The sequence below is a fragment of the Tamandua tetradactyla genome, chromosome 19 (genome assembly GCF_023851605.1).
Source record: "Tamandua tetradactyla isolate mTamTet1 chromosome 19, mTamTet1.pri, whole genome shotgun sequence".
In the NCBI taxonomy this organism is placed as follows: domain Eukaryota; kingdom Metazoa; phylum Chordata; class Mammalia; order Pilosa; family Myrmecophagidae; genus Tamandua; species Tamandua tetradactyla.
Window position 1 is genome coordinate 41,498,063 of NC_135345.1, and position 19,168 is coordinate 41,517,230.

The 19,168-nt window shown below is 37.8% G+C and overlaps 1 protein-coding gene across 3 annotated transcripts in view; it reads left to right on the plus strand.

The window, feature by feature from the left end:
* The first annotated feature begins 660 nt into the window (after positions 1-660).
* Positions 661-19,168, plus strand: part of UBE2K (ubiquitin conjugating enzyme E2 K) — a 72,301-nt gene continuing 53,793 nt past the window's right edge. Inside the window, exon 1 of one of the 3 annotated variants that reach the window (XM_077136637.1) lies at positions 661-1,028. In XM_077136637.1, coding sequence (XP_076992752.1) covers positions 966-1,028 — 63 coding nt within the window. In that variant the 5' untranslated portion in view covers positions 661-965. The remainder of the gene's footprint in view (positions 1,029-19,168) is intronic. The other 2 variants (XM_077136636.1, XM_077136638.1) reach the window with 2 other exon arrangements.

Consider the following 19,168-nt stretch of genomic DNA (forward strand, 5'->3'; position numbering starts at 1 on the left):
TCAGTAGTTCTCATAATTCGGTCATCTGGGAGCTTTTTAGAAATGTAAATTCTCAAGCCAACCTCACACTCTAGGAATGGGTCCCATTGTCTTGGGTCCATAGCTCGATACTAATTATCCAAACAGGTCGAAGATCAACTTTGGCGTCTAAACCCACCCGAAGCCTCTCCATGGAGTACCTGTCTCAAATGTGTCTTTCGGGACTCACAATAATTAATATTTAATTCAGTGATTTGTAGTACTTGGCGGTGATGGTGACAATAGTGGCACTATGATTTCAGAACAAAAACGGACCATGGTGGGTTTTCTGGAACCGTACCAAGTGAAAATGGGCTGGATTGAGTGAATACACAGCAGTAAGCCTAGGTACAGTAAGCCTGTGGATTTACGACTTTGCTCTGGGTCTGGCTTTGTCAGGGCGACGCTCCAGGCAGAGTGTGAACGCGTGGACTCGGCCGGCTTGGTTTCGCACCTTCGGCCACCCACCAGGGGCTGAAAGCGCTGACCATGCTACACCGATCGGCAGCGTAGCGCCGCGCCGCGCAGCAGAGGACCCCAGAGGCTGGGTCACGGCTGGCCAACGCGGAAGCCGCACCCACCCGGCGCCAGACGCCAGCGGGGCGGAGCCACGCGGCCGCAGCTCGGGCCCGGAGACTAGACGCGCGGCGCAACGCGGCGCGGCGCCGAATCGCCGCTGAGGCGTACTAGAGACTACAACGGGAGCGGCTGCGCCGCCCGGCCGGGCCAGCGTCGTGCGCATGCGCGGACCCGGCGCCATTTTGGTGGCCGGGCGCGGAGGTGATTCCACACTGAGGAGAACGCGGCGGCCGGGGTGGCAGTGGCAGTGTTCGTGTGCCCGGGTCTGAATCGCCGAGGGAGGAGGCAGTGGAGGAAGAGGTGGCGGCGGTGGCGGTGGTCGTAGCGGCGGCGGAGGAGGCGGGTACGAATCAGCTGCGGGCGGAGACATGGCCAACATCGCGGTGCAGCGAATCAAGCGGGAGTTCAAGGAGGTGCTGAAGAGCGAGGAGGTCAGAAATGAACTCCCGGCCATCCCCCATCTCAGCCCTGGGCGGGAGGGCCCTTTCATTCGCGACCCTGATTTCCCCGGTGGGTGGCCCTCCCAGAGGCCGCCCTTCTGCTCATGGGGAAGCAGCAGCCTCCTCCTCCTTCCGCCGCCCTCCCCTCCCGGGTCTCTGGGATGGAGGATCTCGCCGGCGGGTGGTCTGAGGAGGAGCACGGTTTGGGGGGGCAGGGTGGAGAGGGGTGCACTTCTTTGCTTGGTGTGAGTCCTAGAGGAATCTCCAAGGCGGTGGCAGCAGCTGGAAGTGTGGCTGCGGGGTGGGGAGGGAGCAGGCCGAGCTTGCGAAAACCCGGGAAGTGGGTTGGGGGAAGGGGAAAGGTGGTAACTGGATCTGTAGAGAGCTGCGCTGCTCTTAGGCCCGCACGCACGATTTAGGATATTCTGGGTTATTGCCTGTCAGGCCGTCACCGTCCTTTCCTTAGGAAAGGAGAGATGTATTGATGAAAGGAGGAAGAAAGACATTCACAGTTACTCTTTCTTAGTTGGGTGTCGGGCGTGTTGAAGGGAAGACATAATGGGATACTATCATATTCCGTACTATCATAAGGGAATTTTCACCTGAGAGGAAATTAATTCCAGATTAGATCATTATTTCATTTTCACTTACCACCAACTCTTCGCTTCTTCCTGATACGCATTTAAATATTTTGATAGGGTAAAGGCAAGTTGTTTGGTGTATTAAAAGCACTTAAAATATTTTAGCTAAGAAAACAGTGGAGTGTATGAGCAGTTTATTTCAAAATGTTTACTAGTTACCGATCAGTCTCTCCTAAGACAATGCCTCTGTGACTCTGTTACGTTGTTCCATGAAACTTCATTATGATGTCCCTCGTAGTTAACTGGAATCTTGTATTTGAAACATAGCCCTATTAAAAAATTGGTGTTTCACCAGATTAACATGTTGTTACAATTCCTTATGAAGTTGAATAGGTTTATCCCAACATATATCTGAAGTGATCTAGAAAAAAAGCATTTTTCTCAAAGTGCTTTTCAGTCCTGTAGAGGTTTACATACATTAGTGCTGGCCACAATTATTTGTATGAGATGCAAAACATGGTAATTTGACTTAAAACTGTGTTATCATTATAGTTCTTCATACCAAAATCAGCCAGAATTGCTAGGTTATTTTCCCTGCTTGGATTTAACAAGAAGGATGACAAATTAATAGTGAAAATGATGATTTTTTTCTAGACATCACATACCATAATTGAATATATTGTTGCTGTTTGTATTTTTTCTATGTTGGCACTTTGGTAGTGTCAATAATGATTTGTGAAATTCAGCATTCTCTGTATGTAATGAGTGACAGATCTGATAATATTTAGGCTTTATTTATGCCTTTGAATCTGAAATTTAAATGATTAAATTAAAATTATTTTAAAATGGCAGTGCTAGCACGTTTATTGAATGTAGGTAGTTATAAGTAATGCTCTGTTTTACAGAGCATGTATACGAACTCTAACCTCTGTATTTGTTCAAGTGCCAAAACTCAGTGGAAGGATGACTTTGTTTTTTTTTTGTGTGATAGAGTGCAGAAAAAGTCATAAATGTTGTACTGATAAGCACAGGAAAGCAATGATTCTGACTTTTTGTTTCATAAGATACGTTAGGAAAATTGACATCTATTCCTAATGAAGGATTGCAACTATTATTGTTGCCAACTATCTAAAACATATTTTCCATAGTAAAGTTGTAGAAGCCTGAAACTTAATAGACTTGTAATGCATTGTTTTCCATTACTTGAAAGTGGTGAGGTTTACTGCTCTGGTCATTCATATCAGTCTCTTAGCTTTATGTGAGGTGACTTTTCATCATGGTATTCTTGGTACCAGTAATACTTGATTGCTCTCATAATGCATATGATAAAAAATACTGCTCTTTGTATGTAAGGGATGATGAAGCCTTAGTTCATCAGATAAGCCTTATTTGTGTTATGGTGTTTCCGAGGAGTAGGACAAGAAATAAAAACAGGTGAACAACTGATTTTTCAAAAGCAGTACCTTTTAAAAATTTCAAAGGAAACTTCTAGGAAAGTAAGTTACCAAGAACATTTAGGAATGGGTCGTACGGATGATTTAATCTTGGAATGAATATAACCAATAAATATCTTATATAACCAATAAATGAATTATATTTGTGTTGATTATTATCACCTCATTGAAGGACTTGTGTGCAAGCCATGTGTTTCCTTTTTTTAGCTGGGGAGGGGTCCTTTTAAGCACTTTGGTAAAGATAACTGATGTTTGTTGAATTCTCCTAAGAAGCTATAAATGGCCATTCTTAGTGTGTGTGCTAATTAAAACATAACCTCCAAGATAAAGAAAATGTAAAAAACAAGGTGCAGTACAGTGTGTAGGAGGCCACCATTTGTGTTGAAAGGGGGAAATCTATGTATTTGCCTGTAGAGGTGAAAGAATTCATGAGAAATTCTAACATGGGTTGCCTCTGTGGAGGGGAATTGGGTGTTTTAGACAAGGAAATATAGCTCCCTTTTGAATTCTGAACCATGCAAGTATGTTATTTAATCAAAATAAGTAAAACATTAAGTGAAAGTATCATTCAGGTCTTTTTTCCTTAAGTCTTTAAGTCCTTATATAATCAGATATTAATTTTGAAATCTAAATTTGTAGATAAGTAATGTTTAAAACCTGCTGAAAGTGGAAAATTGATTTAAGGTCAATTTATAGTAATTTGAGTTATTTTATGAGTTAAATTATGTGAGTGGTTGTTGATTGTGAGGGTATAATAAAGCCATGATCTGTATTTTATTCATAGGTTGTATTACTTATGATCAGTTATTGCTGCCATTAACTAACTGCCACTTCATTTGTACATATTGCTAATTCTCAAGAACAGGTCTCTGAATTAGAGTTCCAGTTTCTTAGGTGAGAAAACTGAGATTCACAGAATATTTGTCTACAAACATATAGTATTCGGATTTGCAGCCGGGTCTGTCTTTACTACTCCACATGGTTATGACTTACTAAGGATAGCATACTTTTATTTCTTTAAAATAATTTAACCTGATTTGTGTTATTTGCTTAAAAGATTTAAGTACAACTTAATATAATTAAATTCATTACAATAAGAAAGATATATTTGCATTGCAGTGTGCAAAATGTTTTTAAACTTGAAGATTTATGAAATAAAATGCCCTTAAATCAACATACATATACTTCCCTTGTTCTTGTCTTATTCTGTATGGTTCTGGTAGTTTTTAATATTGTTGCAACTTGGCATCATTTTCTAAGCCTCTTGTAGGGAATGTTTAAATCTATGGTATAACATATTGATTTTATGGAAACTAGTATTGTTATCAAAGCTTGCCTGAAGTATTTAAATGGATTTTTGTATTGTCATTTTAAATTTTGTAAATTTAGTCTATTTGATCTAGATTATTCCATATAGAGCTAGTTGCAAATCTTTAGAAGAAAGTCTCGACTTTCTGTGTAGACCATGGTTTTTCAACCTTGGCACTATTGTAATTTAGGGCGGATAATTAATTCTTTGTTGTGGGTGGTTCTCTATGCATTGTAAGATATTTATAGCATCCCTGGCCTCTACCCATGAGATGCCATTAGCACTGCCCCAGTTCCCCCCACCTTGTCCCCCCCATTCTCCCTTGCTCCTACAAGCCACTGCCACTTGTGGCAACCAAAAATGTCTCCAGGTGTTGCCAAATATTGAAAACACTGCTGTAGACAAAACTCTTGAGAAGAACTTTTAAAACTTTTTAAGTATGTAATATGTGTAGTATAATTTATCTAAAGGATGAATGGACAATAAAGGTGCAAAAAAATTTACCTTTGAATATTATTTTAGTTTTCAAAACTTTTTTAGCAGTTTTTTTAATCAATAATTTCCTTTTTAAAAATTATTTTTATTGATGTATATTATTAGTCACATACCATGTAATCATCGAAGATGTACAAATGATTTCCTTTTTTAAAAGTTTATCCTTTTTCATATTTATGTTCTTTTATTGTTAAATAGAACATATATACAAACTAAAAAAGGAACAGCAATAATTTCTAAAGTGTACTTCAACAAGTAGTTACAGAATAGATTTCAGAGTTTGTTATAGGTTAACATTCCATTATTTCAGGTTTTTCTTTCTAGCTGTTCCAAAACACTGGAGTCTAGATATTAGGGGTATTTGGGCTATGCTCATTTGAACTTTTTCATGTTGGAAGGGGCTGTTGATAATATGGAATGGAGAATGGAACTAGTTGATGTTTTGGAGAGCCTGGTTCCTTTAGGTTTCAGGACTTATCTGGTCCAGGGACCTATCTGGAGGTTTCTGCAAAGTTACCCTTGTGCATGGAACCTTTGTATACTCTGATATATTGCCCTAGGTGTTCTTTAGGAATGGCAGGAATGGTTTAGGTTGGGGTTTGGCAAGTTATGGTAGGTAGCAGTGTCCAATGGAAGCTCTTGTACAAGTGACCGCCATTTTAGCCTCTCGACTGTATTTGAACTTTCTCAGCCACTGATACCTTATTAGTTGTACTTCTTTTCCCGCTTTTTGAATTGTTGATTCCATTGTGCCAGGGCCAAACTCATACCTGAGAGTCATCTCCCACACCACCAGGAAGATCCACACCCCTGGATGTCATGTCCCACATGGCAGGGGGTGGGGATTAATGACAGTAATTTCTCTTGCAGAGTTGGGCTTAGAGAGAGGGTGGCCACATCTGAGCAACAAAAGAGAACCTCCAGAAGTAAATCTTAGGCATACCTATAGATAGGTGTTCTAGTCTGCTAGATGCCAGAATGCAATATACCAGAAATGGATTGGCTTTTAAAAAGGGGAATTTAATAAGTTCGTAGTTTACAGTTCTAAGGCTGAGAAAATGTCCCAATTAAAGCAAGTCTATAGAAATGTCCAATCTAAGGCATCCAGGGAAAGATACCTTGGTTCAAAAAGGCTGACGAAGTTCAGAGTTTCTTTCTCAAGTGAGAAGGCACATGGTGAACACAGTCAGGGTTCCTCTTTCATCTGGAAGGGCACATGGCAAGTGTGGGCGTCATCTGCTAGCTTCTTCTCCTGGCTTCCATTTTCATGAAGCTCCCCAGGAGGTGTTTTCCTTCTTCATCTCCAATGGTTGCTGGCTGTGGACTCTGCTTTGTGGTGCTGCAGCATTCTCTGCTCTCTCTGAATCTCCTTTCTTCTCCAAAACGTTTCCTCTTTTATAGGACTCCATAAACTAATCAAGACCCACTCAAATGGGTGGAGAGACGTCTCTACTTAATCCAGTTTAACAACCACTCTTGACTAAATCACATCTCCAGGGAGATGATGTGATTACAGTTTCAAGCATACAATACTGAATAGGGATTAGAAGAAAGGCTGCCTTTACAAAATGGGATTAGGATTAAAACATGGTTTTTCTAGGGGACATACATCCTTTCAAACCAGCACAGTAGGCTAAATTCTCTGTTACATACATAAGCTTCACAAGAGCAAGCCTCAAGATCAAGGGTTTTAGCTTATTGATTTGGGTGTCCCTAATGTTTGATACAGTATCAGGGTTTTTCCCTGGTGGTGAAGTTTTATAGTTCCATATTTTTTCTCCCATCGCTCAAGGGACTTTGCCAATACTTTTTGATTATCTGCTAATACTCTGGGATATATCCAGGCGTTACATTAAGCTTGTACAGTATTAAAGGTCCTCATTCTTACTCTGGGCTCCCTGTTGTTTGAATTCTTTAAATGAGCTATCCAGACAGGTTGAGTTAGATTATGTGCCACAGAAAATTAGGTTCTGGACAAAATAAACCTTTCTTACTGTGTCTCAAAGAGTAGATAGGTTTCTAAAATACAGGCAGTATCTTTCTTACCGTGTATTTTGAGTTACCTTAATCTCCATCTGATGGGCTTCTTTATTTAACTCTTAATACCAGGTTATACATATATAAAGCAGCCTCTCAAAATCCAGAAATCATAATTATCTTCTTATCGTTTTTGATTTAAACAAAAAGATGCAATTCTCTGCTAAGAAAAATGTAGTCATCATTTGAACAATTTTTTTGGAACTTTTTTTTTTACAGTTACCTAAGTTATAGTTCTGTGGAACTTATACTGTACGTTAGGATGTGGATAGGGCAAGAAAATTTATAGACCTGGTTAAAAATAAATTGACCTGTGTGAGTAATACGGTTTGGAGTGCATTTCTTGTTTTACTTTACTTATTAGAAAGACTTTTGAGATTGCCCATCTAGCATTGACTTAGATGCTGCTGTATTTCCATTAGCATATATTTGTAAAGGATATATTCTTTTATTTCTTGATAAATGTATTACCAACAGTTTTTGAGCATATTGACCAGGTTCCCAAGAGACTTATACCTGGTTGGAGAGGAAAGGCAGACAAACGATAGATGAAGCAACATAGTGCCCAAGTATGCTAAATGTTAGGTGCAGAGAATAAATGCTGTAGGAATTCTGAGGTTATGTGTGTGGGAGGCTCTTTTTTTTATGTTCTTATTGAAAAATATCCACACACATACAGTCCAACCATATTATACAATCAGTGGCCCGCAATATCATCACATAGTTGTGTTTTCTTCACCATGATCATTTTTAGAATATTTGCATTGCTCCAGAAAAAGAAATAAAAGGCAAAAAAAGCAAAACTCATACATCCTATATCACTTACCTTGCCTTCTCATTGACCCACAGTATTTCATTCTACCTAATTTTTTTACCCTTTACCTCCCCCTGTTATTTATTTATTTTCATCCATTTTTTTAAAACTCATCTGTCCATACCCTGGATAAAAGGAGCATCAGACACAAGATTTTCACAATCACACAGTCACATTTTAAAACCTATTTTTGCGTTTTAAAACTATGTATTTGTACAGTCTTCAAGAATCAAGACTACTGGAACACAGTTCAGCAGTTTCAGGTACTTGTGTGGGAGAGTTTTTTTAAAAAAATATTTTTATTGATAAAACAACACACAAACATTTTTAACATACAAAAATTCCATACATGGTGTATAATCAGTAGCTCATAATATCAACACAAAGCTGTATATTCATCACTGTGATCATTTTTTAGAACATTTGCATCACTGTGTGGGAGGTTCTACAGCTTATTTATGAAGGAAAGTTAAGACCTTACATCCAGGAAACAGTATATAGAAATCACAGGAATACTGTAATTTATGAGATTATTGATAAAATTATGCAAGAAACATGTTTACATAATTAGAAAAGGAAGGTTGCACAGCTCAATATTGATACACACAAACATACTTGTGCAGTTGTATGACATTTCTAAGCTACTTCTTTCTTATCTTGAAGTAAAAGTATATACAATAAAAGTGACTAGCACCCTATGCCTTTCCAGTCACTTACAATAGCACAAATTAGTTTTGAGTATCTTTGGGTAAAAGAACAAACAAAAATGTATGCTATATGATTCAGTTTTTTTATTTGATTCAGTTTTATCTTGAAGTTTTTCAAATGATGCCTTCAAATCTTTGTTCATTAATATAGTGATAGTGTCTTAGAAAATGTTCTAAAAATGCATTGTTTTTTTTAATCAGGTAAAGGTTTAATAAATATATAAAGAACATATAAAATGTATAAAGAATTCCTTTAACTTAACAAAAAGAAAGCCACTAAAAATGGGCAAAGGACATGAACAGACATGTCTCCAAAAAATATATATACAAATGGCCAGAAAGCACATGAAAAGCTGTTAAACATCATTAGTCATCACGAAAATGCAAATCAAAACCACCATGAGCTGTCATTTCACACCCATGAGAATGGCTTCTTTTTTTTTTTAATTTTTATTGACAAAACAAAACATACAAACACAAGCATTCTTAACATAAACGTTCCGTAGTTGGTGTACAATCAGTGGCTCACAATATCATCACATAGTTTTATATTCATCACCATGATCATTTTTTAGAACATATAAAATGCATTGATTTTTACTGCTGGAAGAGATCTTAGATCTAGACTAAACTCATGGGTAATAGCAAGAAACTGAGTCTTGGAAAGATTGATTATTGCTCAGTGCCATAAAGTTGATTAATGTTGAACCCGGATTTTTTGCATACCTAGTCTACTCCATACTGCTCTCATGCATGAAGCTCTGTGAGAATATCTTTTTTGGTAAGTAATATTAGGAATACTGAATGTTAGTTTTTTAAAAAAAGAGGTTAACGTATTGTGCAAGTGTGTTGCTTTTGGTCCTCCTAATGATCTTAGAATGTAAACTTGCCAGGAGGCAAAGATATTTAGCTTCTGAAACGTAATATAGTAAACTTAGTTTAACATTTAGGAGTGTGGGCTTTGGAATTAGATTTGCTTTGAGTCCTGACTTTTCCATTTAATACCTGCAGCACTCACTCTGGATCTTAGTTTCCTTATCTGTAAAAAATGAGGCTAATACCCACCTAGGAAGATGAAAAGAAAGCCTTTATAGTCCTTAGAACAATGCCTAGGATGTTTATTAAACGTTCAACTCAATAGGTAACTGTTAGATGTTAAAATTATTAAAGTATATTTTCATATTCTGCTTGTTCTTGGATTATAAAGTTTTCCCTTAATGGTCTGATTGCTGTATGTGAATTTGCTTCTAGGAAAGGCTTAAGATAGTAGCTATAGTGCTACTGATAGTGCTTTCTTGTCATCATCTGTATAAAACAAACCCATGGTGTGGTAGTTAGATGCAGTTTGTCAACTTGGCCAGGTGAAGGCAGCCAGTTCTGTTGCTGTGGACATGAGCCAATGGTACGTGAACCTCATCTGCTGATTACATCTGGAGGCGTGCCTGCTGCAGTGAATGATGTTTGACTTAATCGGCTCATGCTTAAATGAGAGACTCAGTGTAGCACAGCCCAAGCAGCTCAGCATACCTCATCTCAGCACTCACAGCTCAGGCCTTTGGAGATGCAGAAAGAGATCACCCTGGGGAAAGTTGTTGGAACCCAGAGGTCTGGAGAGAAGGCCAGCAGAGATCACCCTGTGCCTTCCCAGGTAAGAAAGAACCTCAGTTGAAAGTTAGCTGCCTTTCCTCTGAAGTACTAATGAAATAAATCACCTTCTATTAAAAGCCAATCCATCTCTGGTGTGTTGCATTCCGGCTGCTGGCAAACTAGAACACATGGACTAAGGGGGGATATAAAAGAATATGTGTGGATTTTGTTCTCAATATATTGGTTACTTCTTTAGAAGTGAGTTAGTTATAAACTGGAGGAAAGTTTTTAAAACTTGAAACTGAAAAAAGTTTATTTGGGAGCAGTATTCATTTCCTAGAATTGTTGTTACATGTTACCACAAACTGGGTGATTTAAAACAATCAGAAATACAGTCTCTCACAATTCTGGAGGTAAGAATTACAAAATCAAGGTGTCAGGAAGGTTTTGTTCCCTCTAAAACCTGTACAGGAGAATCCTTCCTTGCTTTTCGTCTTCTAACTTGCTGACAGCTGTTGCCATTCCTTGATTTGTAGTTACATCCCTCCAGTGTCTGCCTCCATCTTCCCATGGTCTTCTCCCATGTGTCTATGTCTGTGTCTCTTTTATAAGGACACTGGTCAATTGGATTAGGGCCTACCTTAATTCATTATGACCTTATTTTAACTTGATTACATTTGCAAAGATCCTATTTCTAAATAACCCCACTTTCACATGGACTGGGGGTTAGGATTTCAATGTATCTTTTTGGGGAGACACAATTCAACCTATAAGAGGAACCTTTCAAATAAATAAAATTATGGAATTATTTTGGATTCCTTAACATGGCCCTGGTCTCCTTGAACTGGACCAAGGGATCTCAAGTTTTTAGCTTTGTGTCTTAATTTACTAGTGCGGCTATTACTATTAGCACAGACTGGTTGTCTTAAACAAGAGGAATTTATTGGCTCACAGTTTTGGAGACTTAGAAGGCCAAAGTCAGGATACATCCTTTCTCCGAAGTCTCTGATGGCTTTCTGGCAGTCTTCCATTACATGTCACTCTCTCTCACCCTCTCTGAATTCTTCTTCTGCTCAATTTTCAGTGTCTGTGTAGGTTTCGTCTCCTTGTAAGGACTCGGATTAAGGACCGTCCTATTCAATTCAGCCTTATCTAAATAGGATCTTCAAAGATGCTGTTCACACAATACTGCCTAATTGTAATGTAATTATGTTGGAACGCTGAATGAAGCTGCATCTGAGCTATAGTTTTTTTTTTTCTCTTATATATTTTTGTACTTTTTATTTTTATTTTTGTTTTTTCTCTGTGTTATCACTTTATTTCTTTTTCTGTTGTCTTGCTATTTCTTTCTCTAAATCGATGCATATGTACTGAGAAATGATGACCATACACCTATGTGATGATATTAAGAATTACTGATTGCATATGTAGAATGGAATGATTTCTAAATGTTGTATTAGTTAATTTTTTTTAATTAATAAAAAAATAAAATTAAATTAAAAAAAAGAATTCACATGTGGAAAAAAAAAAAGATGCTGTTCACAAATAGGTGCACACCCAAGGGACTGGGTGTTAAGAGTTGAAAATATCTGTTGTGGGAGGCATGATTCAATTCCTAACACTATTGTATGTCATTTTAAATCCCTTTGTAAATTCCTGTTTCATAATTGGATCTTGTAAGCTAGAAACTGTCTGGTTACATCCATGTATGGTATTCCCTTATGTAATTCTAATAAGGTTGTTGAAGTTCATTTTTATTCAAAATCCTTTTCTCTTTCTCCATCCTTTAGATTTTTGCTTTCACTGCAAATATAAAATAATAGCTGTGTATGGTTAAATGCCTACCATGTGATGTTTTATATACGTGGCAGGCTTACGAGATTGATATTATTCTTGTTTTACAGATTAGAAAGTTGCAGCTGTCATTATCAAGTAACTTGTTAGTGGAACAGGGATTTGAAACCAGGACTGACTCCAAAACATTTCTGGCTATAGTAGAAAAGAGTAATGTATTCTCACATCTGCTATTTTTTAAAATTATGAAATTTTATGAAAATAATAATACAAACACCTAAATATCTGTAACCCAGAGTTAGCAGAGCTTAAACCTCTCATATTGGTTTTTTTTTAAAACATAATTTTATTGAGATATATTCACATATCATACAATCCGTCAAAAGTATACAATCAGTGATTCATGGTATCCTCACATAGTTGTGCAGTTATCACTAGGATCATTTTTTTAAACATTTTTTTATTGTGAAGTATAACATATACAAAAACATGATAAATTTCAAAGTAAATTTTAACAAGTAGTTTTAGAACAGATTTCAAAGTTTGGTTATGGATTGTAGTTCCATAGTTTCATGTATTTCCTTTTAGCTGCTCCAAGGTACTGGAGACTAAAAAGAAGTAGTGATTCAATTGTAGTGATTCAGTTGAAGTAGTGATTCAATTGAAGTAGTGATTCAATTGTAGTGATTCAATATTCATACTCATTTGTTGAATCCTGTCTTCTCAGAAATATCCTGTCTTCTCTGATACAACTCCTCTTTCTCCTTTGATCCTTCTCCAATTTTTAGGGATATTTAAACAATGACTATTCTAACTTCTTCATGTTGAAAAGGGATATGACATTATGGGATAGGGGGATGCAGCTGGTTGATGCTTTTGGAGAGACTGAACTCTGAGCTTATCTGGCCTAGGAACCATCTGGAGGTTATAGGTTTCTGAAAAATAAACTTACTGAGTGAGACTTTTTTCTTTTAAATAGATACGAAAATGAGTATTTACTAAAATTAAAAAAAAATTTTTTTTGATATAACATCGTACAAGTACATGCATTCTTTTTTATTAATTAAAAAAAGAATTAACAAAACAATTAGAAATCATTCCAATCTACATGTACAATCAGTAATTCTTAATAACATCACATAGTTGCATATTCATCATTTCTTAGTACATTTGCATCGATTTAGAAAAAGAAATAAAAAGACAACAGAATAAGAATTAAAACAATAATAGAAAGAAAAAAAACAAAAAAAACAAAAACAAAAAACCTATACCTCACATGCAGCTTCATTCAGTGTTTTAACATAATTGCATTACAATTGGGTAGTATTGTGCTGTCCATTTCTGAGTTTTTATATCCAGTCCCGTTGTACAGTCTGTATCCCTTCAGCTCCAATTATCCCTTCTCTCTTTTTTTTTTTTTTTTAATTAACGGAAAAAAGAAATTAACCCAACATTTAGAGAGCATACCATTCTACATATGCAATCATTAATGCTTAACATCATCACATAGATGCATGATCATCATTTCTTAGTACATATGCATTGGTTTAGAAGAACTAGCAACATAACCGAAAAAGATATAGAATGTTAATATAGAGAAAAAAATAAAAGTAATAATAGTAAAATCAAAACAAAACAAAACAAAACAAAAACCTATAGCTCAGATGCAGCTTCATTCAGTGTTTTAACATGATTACTTTACAATTAGGTATTATTGTGCTGTCCATTTTTGAGTTTTTGTATCTAGTCCTCTTACACCGTCTGTATCCCTTCAACTCCAATTGGCCATTATCTTACCCTGTTTCTACCTCCTGCTGGACTCTGCTATCAAGGACATATTCCAAATTTATTCTCGAATGTCTGTTCACATCAGTGGGACCATACAGTATTTGTCCTTTAGTTTTTGGCTAGACTCACTCAGCATAATGTTCTCTAGGTCCATCCATGTTAATACATGCTTCATAAGTTTATCCTGTCTTAAAGCTGCATAGTATTCCATCGTATGTATATACCACAGTTTGTTTAGCCACTCTTCTGTTGATGGAGATTTCGGCTGTTTCCACCTCTTTGCAATTGTAAATAACGCTGCTATAAACATTGGTGTGCAAATGTCCGTTTGTGTCTTTGCCCTTAAGTCCTTTGAGTATATTCCCAGCAATGGTATTGCTGGGTCGTATGGCAATTCTATATTCAGCTTTTTGAGGAACCGCCAAACTGCCTTCCACAGTGGTTGCACCATTTGACATTCCCACCAACAGTGGATAAGTGTGCCTCTTTCTCCGCATCCTCTCCAGCACTTGTCATTTTCTGTTTTGTTGATAATGGCCATTCTGGTGGGTGCGAGATGATATCTCATTGTGGTTTTGATTTGCATTTCTCTAATGGCCAGGGACATTGAGCATCTCTTCATGTGCCTCTTGGCCATCCATATTTCCTCTTCTGAGAGGTGTCTGTTCAAGTCTTTTTCCCATTTTGTAATTGGGTTGGCTGTCTTTTTGTTGTTGAGATGAGCAATCTCTTTATAAATTCTGGATACTAGACCTTTATCTGATATATCATTTCCAAATATTGTCTCCCATTGTGAAGGCTGTCTTTCTACTTTCTTGATGAAGTTCTTTGATGCACAAAAGTGTTTAATTTTGAGGAGTTCCCATTTATTTATTTCCTTCTTCAGTGCTCTTGCTTTAGGTTTAAGGTCCATAAAACCGCCTCCAGTTGTAAGATCCATAAGATATCTGCCTACATTTTCCTCTAACTGTTTTATGGTCTTAGACCTAATGTTTAGATCTTTGATCCACTTTGAGTTAATTTTTGTGTAGGGTGTGAGATATGGGTCTTCTTTCATTCTTTTGCATATGGATATCCAGTTCTCTAGGCACCATTTATTGAAGAGACTGTTCTGTCCCAGGTGAGTTGGCTTGACTGCCTTATCAAAGATCAAATGTCCATAGATGAGAGGGTCTATATCTGAGCACTATTCGATTCCATTGGTCGATATATCTATCTTTATGCCAATACCATGCTGTTTTAACCACTGTGGCTTCATAATATGCCTTAAAGTCCGGCATCGCGAGACCTCCAGCTTCGTTTTTTTTCCTCAAGATGTTTTTAGCAATTCGGGGCACCCTGGCCTTCCAGATAAATTTGCTTATTGGTTTTTCTATTTCTGAAAAGTAAGTTGTTGGGATTTTGATTGGTATTGCATTGAATCTGTAAATCAATTTAGGTAGGATTGGCATCTTAACTATATTCAGTCTTCCAATCCATGAACACGGTATGCCCTTCCATCTATTTAGGTCTTCTGTGATTTCTTTTAGCAGTTTTTTGTAGTTTTCTTTATATAGGTTTTTTGTCTCTTTAGTTAAATTTATTCCTAGGTATTTTATTCTTTTAGTTGCAGTTGTAAATGGGATTCGTTTCTTGATTTCCCCCTCAGCTTGTTCGTTGCTAGTGTATAGAAATGCTACAGATTTTTGAATGTTGATCTTGTAACCTGCTACTTTGCTGTACTCATTTATTAGCTCTAGTAGTTTTGTTGTGGATTTTTCCGGGTTTTCGACATATAGTATCATATCGTCTGCAAACAGTGATAGTTTTACTTCTTCCTTTCGAATTTTGATGCCTTGTATTTCTTTTTCTTGTCTAATTGCTCTGGCTAGAACCTCCAACACAGTGTTGATTAATAGTTGTGATAGTGGACATCCTTGTCTTGTTCCTGATCTTAGGGGGAAAGTTTTCAATTTTTCCCCATTGAGGATGATATTAGCTGTGGGTTTTTCATATATTCCCTCTATCATTTTAAGGAAGTTCCCTTGTATTCCTATCTTTTGAAGTGTTTTCAACAGGAAAGGATGTTGAATCTTGTCAGATGTGTTCTCTGCATCAATTGAGATGATCATGTGATTTTTCTGCTTTGATTTTTTGATATGGTGTATTACATTAATTGATTTTCTTATGTTGAACCATCCTTGCATACCTGGGATGAATCCTACGTGGTCATGATGTATAATTCTTTTAATGTGTTGTTGGATACGATTTGCTAGAATTTTATTGAGGATTTTTGCATCTATATTCATTAGAGAAATTGGTCTGTAGTTTTCTTTTTTTGTAATATCTTTGCCTGGTTTTGGTGTGAGGGTGATGTTGGCTTCATAGAATGAATTAGGTAGTTTTCCCTCCGCTTCGATTTTTTTGAAGAGTTTGAGGAGAGTTGGTACTAATTCTTTCTGGGATGTTTGATAGAATTCACATGTGAAGCCGTCTGGTCCTGGACTTTTTTTTTAGGAAGCTTTTGAATGACTAATTCAATTTCTTTACTTGTGATTGGTTTGTTGAGGTCATCTATGTCTTCTTGAGTCAAAGTTGGTTGTTCATGTCTTTCCAGGAACCCGTCCATTTCCTCTAAATTGTTGTATTTATTAGCGTAAAGTTGTTCATAGTATCCTGTTATTACCTCCTTTATTTCTGTGAGGTCAGTAGTTATGTCTCCTCTTCCATTTCTGATCTTATTTATTTGCATCCTCTCTCTTCTTCTTTTTGTCAATCTTGCTAAGGGCCCATCAATCTTATTGATTTTCTCATAGAACCAACTTCTGGTCTTACTGATTTTCTCTATTGTTTTCATGTTTTCAATTTCATTTATTTCTGCTCTAATCTTTGTTATTTCTTTCCTTTTGCATGCTTTGGGATTAGTTTGCTGTTCTTTCTCCAGTTCTTCCAAGTGGACAGTTAATTCCTGCATTTTTGCCTTTTCTTCTTTTCTGATATAGGCATTTAGGGCAATAAATTTCCCTCTTAGCACTGCCTTTGCTCTGTCCCATAGGTTTTGATATGTTGTGTTTTCGTTTTCATTTGCCTCGAGGTATTTGCTAATTTCTCTAGCAATTTCTTCTTTGACCCACTCGTTGTTTAAGAGTGTGTTGTTGAGCCTCCACGTATTTGTGAATTTTCTGGCACTCCGCCTATTATTGATTTCCAACTTCATTCCTTTATGATCCGAGAAAGTGTTGTGTATGATTTCAATCTTTTTAAATTTGTTAAGACTTGCTTTGTGACCCAGCATATGGTCTATCTTTGAGAATGATCCATGAGCACTTGAGAAAAAGGTGTATCCTGCTGTTGTGGAATGTAATGTCCTATAAATGTCTGTTAAGTCTAGCTCATTTATAGTAATATTCAGATTCTCTATTTCTTTATTGTTCCTCTGTCTAGATGTTCTGTCCATTGATGAGAGTGGTGAATTGAAGTCTCCAACTATTATGGTATATGTGTCTATTTCCCTTTTCAGTGTTTGCAGTGTATTCCTCACGTATTTTGGGGCATTCTGGTTCGGTGCGTAAATATTTATGATTGTTATGTCTTCTTGTTTAATTGTTCCTTTTATTAGTATATAGTGTCCTTCTTTGTCTCTTTTAACTGTTTTACATTTGAAGTCTAATTTGTTGGATATTAGTATAGCCACTCCTGCTCTTTTCTGGTTGTTATTTGCATGAAATATCTTTTCTCAACCTTTCACTTTCAACCTATGTTTATCTTTGGGTCTAAGATGTGTTTCCTGTAGACAGCATATAGAAGGATCCTGTTTTTTAATCCATTCTGCCAATCTATGTCTTTTGATTGGGGAATTCAGTCCATTAACATTTAGTGTTATTACTGTTTGGATAATATTTTCCTCTAACATTTTGCCTTTTGTATTATGTACATCATATCTGATTTTCCTTCTTTCTACACTCTTCTCCATATCTCTCTCTTATGTCTTTTGTATTTGGCTCTAATGCTCCCTTTAGTATTTCTTGCAGAGCTGGTCTCTTGGTCACAAATTCTCTCATTGACTTTTTGTCTGAGAATGTTTTAATTTTTCCCTCATTTTTGAAGGATAATTTTGCTGGATATAGGAGTCTTGGTTGGCAGTTTTTCTCTTTTAGTAATTTCAATATATCATCCCACTGTCTTCTAGCTTCCATGGTTTCTGCTGAGAAATCTACACATAGTCTTATTGGGTTTCCCTTGTATGTGATGGATTGTTTTTCTCTTGCTGCTTTCAAGATCCTCTCTTTCTCCATGACCTCTGACATTCTAACTAGTAAGTGTCTTGGAGAACGCCTATTTGGGTCTAATCTCTTTGGGGTGCGCTGTACTTCTTGCATCTGTAATTTTAGGTCTTTCATAAGAGTTGGGAAGTTTTCAGTGATAATTTCTTCCATTAGTTTTTCTCCTCCTTTTCCCTTCTCTTCTCCTTCTGGGACACCCACAACATGTATGTTTGTGCGCTTCATATTGTCCTTGAGTTCCCTGATACCCTGTTCAAATTTTTCCATTCTTTTCCCGATAGTTTCTGTTTCTTTTTGGAATTCAGATGTTCCATCCTCCAAATCGCTAATTCTATCTTCTGTCTCTTTGAATCTATCATTGTAGGTATCCATTGTTTTTCCATCTTTTCTACTTTATCCTTCACTTCCATAAGTTCTGTGATTTGTTTTTTCAGTTTTTCTGTTTCTTCTTTATGTTCAGCCCATGTCTTCTTCATGTCCTCCCTCCATTTGTCGATATCATTTTTGAAGAGGTTTTCCATTTCTGTTCTTATATTCAGCTTTAGTTGTCTCAGCTCTTGTATCTCATTTGAACTATTGGTTTGTTCCTTTGACTGGGCCATATTCTCAATCTTCTGAGCGTGGACCGTTGTCTTCTGCTGCTGGCGTCTGGGCATTTAGTCAGATTTCCCTGGGTGTCGGACCCAACAAGGTTGTAAGATTTTTCTGTAAATCTCTGGGTTCTGTTTTTCTTATCCTGCCCAGTAGGTGGCGCTCGTGGCACACGTTTTTCTCACATGTTTGAAAGGGTTCCCCCCGGTCACCGATTCCGCGGCCTGGGGATTTCCGATCCAATTCTCTCAGTTGGTTCGGGGGGCCGCGCGTGGTGCGGGCTTCAGCTGCCGCGGCTTGAGGGGACCCTGTGGCTCCTTTATTAATTCCCCTATTGGTGTTTGGTTGGACCTAGTCCCTGCTACTGTCAGAAATTCCCTCCTCTCCCTGGAGGGGTGTCAGTCGCCGGCCGGCCGCAGCGGGCCCGGGAAATTCGCCACCAGACCAGGAAGTCACCCGCGGGGGAGGTGCGTCGGTCACCGGCTGCCGCGGCCTGGGGAATTCGCCACCGGATAAGGAAGCTGCCTGCGGGGGAGGGCCACCACGGCTAGGGTAGTCCTCTGATCCGCGACTCGTAGCAGGTCAAGGAAACCACCCGCAAAAGAGGGGCGCCGGCCGCCGCGGCTTGGAAAACTTGCCTCTCCGAGACTCTCAGCCGGCCCGGGAAGGAGCAAGGGAGGAGCTCCGGCCGCCACAGCTGCCGCTGCTTGGT